The 11,155-nt window shown below is 47.0% G+C and overlaps 1 protein-coding gene across 1 annotated transcript in view; it reads right to left on the bottom strand.

The window, feature by feature from the left end:
- Positions 1–1,191: 1,191 nt before the first annotated feature.
- The window catches only part of LOC136676179 (disintegrin and metalloproteinase domain-containing protein 10-like), a 99,870-nt gene continuing 89,906 nt past the window's right edge, over positions 1,192–11,155 (bottom strand). The window contains exons 9-16 of the mRNA XM_066653020.1: positions 10,517–10,680; positions 8,450–8,630; positions 8,176–8,320; positions 7,708–7,891; positions 6,765–6,873; positions 6,349–6,569; positions 6,074–6,200; positions 1,192–2,564 (exon numbers count right to left, since the gene is read on the bottom strand). Of these exons, the coding sequence (XP_066509117.1) occupies positions 2,470–2,564; positions 6,074–6,200; positions 6,349–6,569; positions 6,765–6,873; positions 7,708–7,891; positions 8,176–8,320; positions 8,450–8,630; positions 10,517–10,680 (1,226 nt within the window). The 3' untranslated portion in view covers positions 1,192–2,469. The remainder of the gene's footprint in view (positions 2,565–6,073; positions 6,201–6,348; positions 6,570–6,764; positions 6,874–7,707; positions 7,892–8,175; positions 8,321–8,449; positions 8,631–10,516; positions 10,681–11,155) is intronic.

The following is an 11,155-nucleotide window of genomic DNA, read 5'->3' on the forward strand; positions in this document are numbered from 1 at the left end:
TGTGTGTGTGTGTGTGTGTAGGCTCCAAACACAAACAGGAATTTTAGAATTTCTAAGTCCTGTGAAATCTGTTATTAACCAGCTGATGACTTTATGCTGATGAGCGTAGGTTCTGGACCCACCGCGACCCTGGACTGGATTGACGCTTACAGATAATGAATGAATGAATGAATGACTTAGGATTTGGTTGATTCCAGGGAGTCCAGGGCAGATCTGATGGGATTGTGGCTTCCAAGGTCCACCTCGGCAACAGCAGAAAGAGGAACAGAGGTGAACGCAGTTCAGAGAGAAAGGTCAGGGGGAAAAAAAAGAGGACGACCTGAAAAAACTGTCACAGAATAAAAGAATCTGAAAAAGTTGGGGGGAATTTGAAAGAAGAGAGAGAAATGGAGGAAGTGAGAAATAAAAGGAAAGAGAAGAGTACATTTGAAATTTGAATGGAAGGAAAAACAAAGGGGGAAACAAGGAGAAAAGAAGGAAAAAATACAAAGTCAAAAAGACATTTTGTGTGTGTGTATGAGAAAGGGAGAGAGAGAGGGGGAAAAGAGAGAGAGAGAGGGGAGGGGAAGAGAGAGAGAGAAAGAGAGAGAGAGAGAGAGGGAGGGGGGAGAGAGAGAGAGAGAGAGAGAGAGAGAGAAAGAGAGAGAGAGCAAGAGAGTAACAGACAGACAGCGCCAGTGAGAGAGAGTGAAAGTGGTTGAATGAGAGGGGACTGATGCCATTTTCGTTACTGCTCTCCAGAATTACCCACTGTGGTCCGCAGAGCTGGAGCTGGAGCTGGTCAGGGCTGATAAACAGGGAGATTCTCTGGGGATGGTGCCAATAATCCAGAGCTTCAGATGAAAAACAATGGATAAGTTGAAAAAAAAAACACCTCTGTACTGTCTTTCTACACAGAGTAGCAGGGACAGTACGAACGTTGTGTTCATATCTGTCCAAATGAGTCCTGGTGATCAGGCACCGGGCCGTTCAGCCGCTCGGCTTCTCTTTGTTCCAGTGTGTATTTGCTGTTATAGTAAATTTAAAAAAAAAAACAATCCTATCATTATTTCTGCTGCTTTTGTCTGGTATTTCAGTCTGAGCTCTCTCTCTCTCTCTCTCTCTCTCTCTCTCTCTCTCTCTCTCTCTTCTCCCCCTCTCTTTCTCTCTCTTCTCCCTCTCTCTCTCTCTCTCTCTCTCTTCCCTTCCCCTCTCTCTCTCTCTCTCTCTCTCTCTCTCTCTCTCTGTCTCTCTTCTCTAGTGGATACTTGTAAAATCACAGACGAAAGAAAAAAATAAACCCAAATAACTCAAACAACAGCAAACAAACAGCTCTGAAATCCCTCTGAATCTCGCATGTCTGCTCCTGCTGTGCCTCGCTGCAAGAACAGTCAGAAAAGCTGCAGCAACTCTCTAGTGGTTTTTCAGACGCCTGACAATCGAATGCAAAAGTCAGCGGAAAAAAAAAACGAAAATAAAATGAGAACACATTGCAGTGAGAAACATTCCTCCAATCAACACACGCCTCACTTCTGAGTCCTCCACTGCTGAGTGTGTTAAATAAGGCCAGCTACACGCTAACTAGCTCTTAGCTATCACAATCGCACTGGTCATTGCACTGCATTCTTTCCTGTCACTTACGTCAAACTCTTTTTCTCATGTCTCTGGATCTGTCTAAGCATCACACCCAAGCTTGAGTTTCACTGCAGAAAGGCAAATCAGTCTCAGTTTAAGAACGGGAGCAGAAACGAGCAGCTCCAGATACAATAAGAATCATCAGTTCCCTCTCGTCCGGCCCAGAGGGTCCATCTAAACAGCAAAGAATCTTTATCCAACAACAGGAAATGAAAATAACTATGGATAAGAATCAAATAAAGGAAACAAACTGGTGATAGCTGTACAACTGTTAACAGAGAGGGAGAAAAGAGTGAAAGAGAAGGTGAAATCTTACACTTCAGCGTTTTATAAAACTTTGAAATCGCTTTAATTAATTACACATTGGTTAAAGCGTCTCTCTGGAGGGATCTCTGGCCTCAGGCGGCTGCAGGAACCTTTGGAAACGAATCTGGAATATAAAAGGGGCCAAACCAAAAATAAAGTACGAAAGGGGACCGAATAGAGAACCATGAGGAACTCCGCTTAGAATCGAAAGAAAACAGGAAGAAGAAAAGAAAAATAAATCAAAAACTTCTAAGAACAAAAAGCAGTGATTTTCTCCTCCTCCTCCTCATCGATAGCTTCTGGAATTTTCTCTGAGCTGAGTGAGGACAGCTGGCCATTGACCGGAGCAGTGGTTTATCTCTTCTCTCTTTAAAACTCATTCTCTTGAGCGACAAGTCTTTTTTAAGGTTCGTTCGTTGTGGGATATCTCTTTTCTTTTTGCTTTTTTCTTAGTCTGTAGATGGGGTTCCTCGGTTGGTTCAGGTAACTCTTTGGAGTGAAGTGTTTCCCATTGTAGGCACTAGAAAGAACCAAAGGCAAAGAGTCTGCTCAAGGGTGTATCTGCCCCATCTGGTAGGTATCTCTGGCCTGACGATGACGCTGAGGCTGAGAACTCTGCTGCGCTCTCCTTCTTTTCAGTGTGCCTAGAGAGAGAGAGAAAGAGAGAGGGGGGGAGAGGAGGGAGAGAAAGAGAGAGAGAGAGACAGAGAGGAAGAAGAGAAAGAGCGAGAGAGAGAGAGAGAGGGGTGGAAGAGAGCGATGAGAGAAAGAGTGAAAAAGAGAGAGTGAGAAAGAGAGACAGAGGAAGAAGAGAGAGGGGGAAGAGAGAGAGGAGAAAGAGAGCAAACGAGAGAGAGGAGAGAGAGAGCGAAAAAGAGAGGAAGAAGAGAGAGAGCGAAAGAGGAGAGAGAGAGAAAGAAAAAGCGAGGGGGGAGAGAGAGAGAGAGAGGAGAAAAAGAGAGAGACAGAGAGAGAAAGAGAGCAGAGAGAGAGAGAAAGAGAGAGAGAGAGATGGTGAAGAGAGAGGAGAGAGAGAGAGTGGAGGGAGAGAGGAGAAAAAGAGAGAGAGAGAGAGAGAGAAAGAGAGCAAGAGAGAGAGAGGAGAGAAAGAGCAAGAGAGAGAGAGAGTGAGAGAGAGGAGAACAAGAGAGAGAGATAGAGAAAGAGCGAGAGAGAGAGGGGGGAGAGAGAGAGAGAGAGGAGAACAAGAGAGAGAGATAGAGAAAGAGCGAGAGAGAGGGGGGAGAGAGAGAGAGAGAGAGAGGAGAAAAAGAGAGAGAGAGAGAGAGTGGAGGGAGAGAGGAGAAAAAGAGACAGAGAGAGAGAGAGAGAGAGAGGAGAGAGAGAGCGAGAGAGAGAGAGAGAGAGCGAGAGAGAGAGGAGATAGAGAGAGGAGAAAAAGAGAGAGATAGAGAAAGAGAGAGCAGAGAGAGAGAAAGAGCGAGAGAGAGGGGGGGAGAGAGAGAGAGAGAGAGAGAGAGAGGAGAAAAAGAGAGAGAGAGAAGAGAAAGAGAGCGAGAGAAGAGAGAGACGTTAATGAAATGCATGTTGTCCAATTATTTTTTTTGTTTACCACATCACTGGAACACAGCAGCTGTCCTTCATAATGAACGCACCAATAGAAATGCGCCAAAATTGCTTGAAACTTTCTACACTGACTCCCTCTGAAAAGTTTTTCATTGGACAGCAACGACATGCAATGTAACTCCTTAAATGACAGCCGATCAGCATTAAGGCTGCCTGGCTTCATTGACACTAATGGAACGTGGCGTTGAATAAAAGGATGGTGTGAAATATACCACAGAAGCACCCCGCCCTAGCCCTAGTGTGGACTGCAGGTTTCTCACAGGGACAGCTCTGTGCTGGACGAGAGACGAACAGTGTCTGATCAGGACGTCCTGTCGGTAAGAAATGGATTATTTCTGACTGTAACTGAGCAGCTTTGAGCCAAAGCCACTTTCAATTACTCACTTCACTGATCTTGTCTTTTATAAAGGAAATAAACGTGTCCCTGAGCACCTGTGAACTGTGTGTGCAGCTGTGTTTGGGGTTGTTTTTGTCTTGAATCCTAACAGTGAGGTTCTGACCTATCTCAGATTGCACGGCCGCTCAGAGCCGTGCTGCAGCGCTGGATTACTCGTCGCTGAATCAGAGAAAAAGTAATTTTGAGCTGGTGCCGCTGCCTTGGAAGTAGTTTGTGTGTGGCCCGAAAGTTTACTGCTGCGTGCCACGCATTCAGAACGAGCGCCGCACAGTTCTCTGAAGGAAGATGCTTAAGAATTCACTTTCAAGTCAGATGTAGTGTTCTGTAGAGACACAGTAGCTGTAACCTGCGTAGGTGAAGGACTGGGGTAGTTGTAAAGGGTCTATTACCCTGTAGTGGTTTGCGCTGGGGCAGTTTGGAGTCGTTTGGGGTCTAATAGTGGTTTAAGTGGAGAGTGTTAAAGTTGTGTATTACCTGGTAGTGGTTTGGGTAGTTTGAGGGGTGTATTACCTGGCAGTGGTTTGTGTGGGGTAGTTTGGGGTAGTTTGAAGGGTGTATTACCTGGCAGTGTTTTGTGTGGGGCAGTTTGGGGTAGTTTGAAGAGTGTGTTACCTGGCAGTGGTTTGTGTGGGGTAGTTTGAGGGGTGTATTACCTGGCAGTGGTTTGTGTGGGGCAGTTTGGGGTAGTTTGAAGAGTGTGTTACCTGGCAGTGGTTTGTGTGGGGTAGTTTGAAGAGTGTGTTACCTGGCAGTGGTTTGTGTGGGGTAGTTTGGGGTAGTTTGAAGGGTGTATTACCTGGCAGTGTTTTGTGTGGGGCAGTTTGGGGTAGTTTGAAGAGTGTGTTACCTGGCAGTGGTTTGTGTGGGGTAGTTTGAGGGGTGTATTACCTGGCAGTGGTTTGTGTGGGGCAGTTTGGGGTAGTTTGAAGAGTGTGTTACCTGGCAGTGGTTTGTGTGGGGTAGTTTGAAGAGTGTGTTACCTGGCAGTGGTTTGTGTGGGGTAGTTTGAAGGGTGTGTTACCTGGCAGAGGTTTGTGTGGGGTAGTTTGAAGGGTGTATTACCTGGCAGTGGTTTGTGTGGGGTAGTTTGGGGTAGTTTGAAGGGTGTATTACTTGGCAGTGGTTTGTGTGGGGTAGTTTGAAGAGTGTGTTACCTGGCAGTGGTTTGTGTGGGGTAGTTTGAAGGGTGTGTTACCTGGCAGAGGTTTGTGTGGGGTAGTTTGGGGTAGTTTGAAGGGTGTATTACCTGGCAGTGGTTTGTGTGGGGTAGTTTGGGGTAGTTTGAAGGGTGTATTACTTGGCAGTGGTTTGTGTGGGGCAGTTTGGGGTAGTGTGAAGGGTGTATTACCTGGCAGTGGTTTGTGTGGGGTAGTTTGAGGCAGTTTGAGGGGTGTATTACTTGGCAGTGGTTTGTGTGGGGCAGTTTGGGGTAGTTTGAAGGGTGTATTACCTGGCAGTGGTTTGTGTGGGGCAGTTTGGTGTAGTTTGAAGGGTGTATTACCTGGCAGTGGTTTGTGTGGGGCAGTTTGGGGTAGTTTGAAGGGTGTATTACCTGGCAGTGGTTTGTGTGGGGCAGTTTGGGGTAGTTTGAAGGGTGTATTACCTGGCAGTGGTTTGTGTGGGGTAGTTTGGGGTAGTTTGAAGGGTGTATTACCTGGCAGTGGTTTGTGTGGGGCAGTTTGTGGTAGTTTGAAAGGTGTATTACCTGGCAGTGGTTTGTGTGGGGTAGTTTGTGGTAGTTTGAAAGGTGTATTACCTGGCAGTGGTTTGTGTGGGGCAGTTTGAATGGTGTATTACCTGGCAGAGGTTTGTGTGGGGCAGTTTGTGGTAGTTTGAGGGGTGTATTACTTGGCAGTGGTTTGTGTGGGGGTAGATTGAAGGGTGTATTACCTGACAGTGGTTTGTGTGGGGCAGTTTGGGGTAGTTTGAAGGGTGTATTACCTGACAGAGGTTTGTGTGGGGCAGTTTGTGGTAGTTTGAGGGGTGTATTACCTGGCAGAGGTTTGTGTGGGGGCAGTTTGAAGGGTGTATTGCCTGGCAGTGGTTTGTGTGGGGCAGTTTGTGGTAGTTTGAGGGGTGTATTACCTGGCCGAGGTTTGTGTGGGGGTAGTTTGAAGGGTGTATTACCTGGCAGTGGTTTGGGTGGGGGTAGTTTGAAGGGTGTATTACCTGGCAGTGGTTTGGGTGGAGGCAGTTTGGGGTTGCTGCTGGGCGTGTGCACGCTGCAGATTTTAATGAAGCCTGCCATCACCATGATGAGAGCAATGCCCATCAACAACACGGCCCACCAATTAGCCTGTAACACACAGACACGACAGACGATGACTCCATTAACCCAATAAATGACACACAGTCGTCGGTTCAGTTCTCATTATGGACAAGCAATACATAATACATAAACAATCAGGATCGGTCTAAACACACTACGGTACAGAGACACTTGCCACTATCCACTCGGCGATGTTCTCATACAGCTCCTTGTTAAAGATGGCTTTCTTCAGTCTGGCCAGGGGCCCATCAGCATCCACCAGACGGCACTTCATGAAGACATCGCAGTAGCCTTTAAAGTCATTACAGGGCGAGCCAGGCTGCAGAGTTTTGACTTTCATATTGAAAAATTCTTTCCACTCTTCAGAGCCTGTACTTCTGCAGGTGTTGGGTTTTCCTGTGGAGAAACATTTCGTTTGTAGTCATTTATTCCGTTCTTATCGTCTTCTGATGTTTTTGTCTGTGCACTAACGTTTGTACACATCTGAGAGTTCCAGAAAAGCACTTAATAAACGCCATATCTTCATTTTATTTTGCATTGTTGTGCATGTTGGGTCTGAATGAACAGCCCGGGCCTGTAGGGGGCACTTACCTTTGTGCATGCAGCAGACATGGCACAGCTCTGTCTCGTTCTTACTGTCCTCCACGGCACACGTACAGATCTCCAGCTGAAAGCGCTCACAGATGGAGCCGGTACAAGCCTGATGCAAACAAACAGAAAGGGGGAGGGGATTATTATGAATATAAAATGTTCCTCATAACCACATTATCAACTGAACTCAATCGGAGTTTCCTGAAGTGGCCATCGTTCATCAGAACAGTTACAACAACCAATCAGGTATTTCATTGTGGTTAGTGTAGATGTACATCACTGTGTGATGCTGATATGATCCACACGTGGCTCTTATGATCATTTGCAGTACATTACTGGGAGGGCAGGGGGTGGCGTAGCATCTATAAAATCTCATTTCACAGACTGAACTTGAGGATGGAGATTGTTAGATGTTTTTTTTTTCATTCATTCATTCATTATCTGTAACCCTTATCCAGTTCAGGGTCGCGGTGGGTCCGGAGGCTCCCCAGAATCACTGGGCGCAAGGCAGGAACACACCCTGAAGGGGGCGCCAGTCCTTCACAGGGCGACACACATTCACTCACACCTACGGACACTTTTGAGTCGTCAATCCACCTACCAACGTGTTTTTGGAGCATGGGAGGAAACCCACGTGGACACAGGGAGAACACACTAAACTCCTCACAGACAGTCACCCGGAGCGGGGCTCGAACCCACAACCCCAGGAATGAATGAATTTAGTTGTGTGCATGTATTAAAAACAAGTTTTACTGTGTCTCTAGAGAAAAGCACTGCCAATAAAATGGCGTCAGTGGCTCATTTGAGATTAAGTGGTGTCTATAATAACTGTAAACAGACAAGAAGAGGCCAAACCCCCTGTCGAATGCTATGAACCGTCAACAGGGACAACAACAACAACAACACAGAAACACATTTATTGAGTCAGACACGTGTCTCGTACCCCGTTGATGCAGACTTGGGTCTCCTGGTGACAGGCGGTTAAATTCTCTTTTGGAGTGGAGGCAGGGCACTGGGCCGATACCCCGTTACACGTCCCCTTTTCAGCACACTCCGACACATTCCGACACATCTCACTACTGCTCTTAAACTGACAGCTAGAGGTACAGCATGGACCTTGACTGGGGCTGAAGGAGACAGCATTTTACAGCATTAAACACTGCAGAGAAACTGAGGATGAGACAAATGTAGAAACACTTTCGTAGAAGTTTATTCAACAACAAAAACATTCAATCAGACTCTTATTTTAGCTCCGTTTGTGTTTGATTTGATTCAAATCTGATCTCAGTTTCACCAGTCAGATCTGATTCAACTGTGACTGAAAAACCTGGATATGTTCCTTTGTAAATGGCAATGGGGACACAGTAAAAATGAGTCTCAGAATCAGACCTGAGGTGGACAGTGTACAAACCTGCACTTAGCGCTGGCTTGGAGCCGGCACTTATTCGTCGAATCAGCGTTGTGACAGCATTGATCTTTACACTCTGAACTATAACCACAATCACACTCTTCACCAGCCTCCACCAAACCATTCCCACAGATCGGCTGACCAGACTCTGCAGGGGAGAAGAGAGAGAGACACAGAGAAAGACTGTGTATTATTTATATTAAATTGTCTCAATCCTCCCCCTCTCCTCTGTAATGAAACTGAGGCTCTGAGCTGTGTGTAGGAGTGCAGCACTTACCCACGAAGCATGCTCTCTTCTTGTCCAGGACCTGGCTGATGTTGCGGATGCTGCAGATGGAGAACTTGTTGTTGTTAAACTTGTCGCCGGACGTGGCCCTGGCGTACATGATGTAGTTCCCTTTCTCCTTGTTATCCTGAGCCTTTGACTCCCCCGGGGTGCACTCAATGCCAGAGTCGTGCTGGAAAGCAGAGGAGGAGGAGGAGGAGGAGGAGAGAAATGTATATCAGGCAGTTCGTCAATCAGCAATTTATGACTTTAATCATCTGTAGGCACATGCAGCGTCAGGGCTGTTAATGGTTCAGATTAATGTGGCAACCTGGGTCAATGGTCAAACCCTATTCTACCCACTGGGGAATTACACTATACCGACATGTAGAGGAGTAGGACATGCACTTGTGGTTCTGAAGTCTAAACAGCAGGAAGACACATGACATCTAACTTGATTTCAAACTTGATTCAGATCTGATTTTTCTGCATATCCGATTATGGCTGCACAGATTTTCGGATTATAGCTGAACCACTGAGAGCTATTTGCGGTGCTACAGTCCATTATGCAGAAATAAAAAAAAAAAAAACAATATCCTGTTTAGTGCGGCGATTCTGCAGACGATAAATTGCGAAAGTGACATTACTGCTTAAGCCTAGAGGCTAATGGATGTAACAGATGTTTACGACCACCAATGGTGAAGGTGATAATTAAACTCTAATAAACAAACTGTTATCTATAAAAATAAGCAAAGGTTTACCACATAACCACATGTCCATCATTCATTCATTCATTGTCTGTAACCCTTATCCAGTTCAGGGGCGCGGTGGGTCCAGAGCCTACCTGGAATCATTGGGCGCAAGGCGGGAATACACCCTGGAGGGGGCGCCAGTCCTTCACAGGGCAACACACACACATTCACACCTACGAACACTTTTGAGTCACCAATCCATCTCCCAACGTGTGTTTTTGGACTGTGGGAGGAAACCGGAGCACCCGGAGGAAACCCACGCAGACACAGAAAGAAAAAACAACACTCCTCACAGACAGTCACCCGGAGGAAACCCATGCAGACACAGGGAGAACACACCACACTCCTCACAGACAGTCACCCGGAGGAAACCCACGCAGACACAGGGAGAACACACCACACTCTTCACAGACAGTCACCTGGAGGAAACCCACGCAGACACAGGGAGAACACACCACACTCCTCACAGACAGTCACCCGGAGGAAACCCACACAGACACAGGGAGAACACACCAACTCCTCACAGATAGTCACCTGGACGAAACCCACGCAGACACAGAGAGAACACACCACACTCCTCACAGACAGTCACCCGGAGGAAACCCATGCAGACACAGGGAGAACACACCACACTCCTCACAGACAGTCACCCGGAGGAAACCCACACAGACACAGAGAGAACACACCACACTCTTCACAGACAGTCACCCGGAGGAAACCCACGCAGACACAGGGAGAACACACCACACTCCTCACAGACAGTCACCCGGAGGAAACCCACACAGACACAGGGAGAACACACCACACTCTTCACAGACAGTCACCCGGAGGAAACCCACGCAGACACAGGGAGAACACACCACACTCCTCACAGACAGTCACCCGGAGGAAACCCACGCAGACACAGGGAGAACACACCACACTCCTCACAGACAGTCACCCGGAGGAAACCCACACAGACACAGAGAGAACACACCACACTCCTCACAGACAGTCACCCGGAGGAAACCCACGCAGACACAGGGAGAACACACCACACTCCTCACAGACAGTCACCCGGAGGAAACCCACGCAGACACAGGGAGAACACACCACACTCCTCACAGACAGTGACCCAGATCGGGAATCGAACCCACAACCTCCAGGTCCCTGGAGCTGTGCGACTGCATGTCCATCATCCTTTATACTATTTCCATTCCACACATGTATCTGTGTCAGATTTGATCTGGACAGATTTCTGTCGAAACCTTAAATTCTAGCTCATTGGTTTAGATACGTCTTCTCTAGACGTGATCTGGTTGACGGGGTCCAGAAGCAGCCTACTCACAGGAGAGCCAAAGTTGTGTCCGACCTCGTGGGCGAAAGTGATGTGGGAGACTTTGGGAGGCACGTGGGAGGCGTAGTTCTGGACTGTGATGATGCCTGTGTTCAAAGACTTCTTCTTACCATCGGAGTAGAGCTTATTCTTCTCACAGATCCCACCTGAGCTTCCTGAGAGAGCGGAAACACAAAGGAACACAAAATCAAACAAATGAGGAGTGGTCTCAGTGAAACACAGAGACAGTATGAAATGTATTTTAAAGATGGCTTCCCCTACGGAGGGGGACCCACTCTACTGGGCATTGACTGGTTCATTCGGGGTCTTTTAAATATACATTATAATTATAATTATATAGGAATTGTAAATAACTGGTTTCATCATTTACATTTACTTATTTTCGCTTGTAAAAATGCTCTTTTAAACGTGCCGTCATTTAGTCCACACCATTACCAGTCCACACGGGTGCTCGGAGACTGTTATAAACCTGTTTGTGTGTGAATTGATTTTCACACATTACACTCTGCTGGCTCGATGCTCATTGATCAGCTGCTTCGAGGAGCCCATTAGAGGCTGTGTGTGTGTTCCTTGATGTGTGTTTGGTCACAGTGCACTGTGCTGTGGAGCTGAATGAGGATTTCACTACCT

This window comes from Hoplias malabaricus, chromosome X2, assembly GCF_029633855.1.
Source record: "Hoplias malabaricus isolate fHopMal1 chromosome X2, fHopMal1.hap1, whole genome shotgun sequence".
Taxonomy (NCBI): domain Eukaryota; kingdom Metazoa; phylum Chordata; class Actinopteri; order Characiformes; family Erythrinidae; genus Hoplias; species Hoplias malabaricus.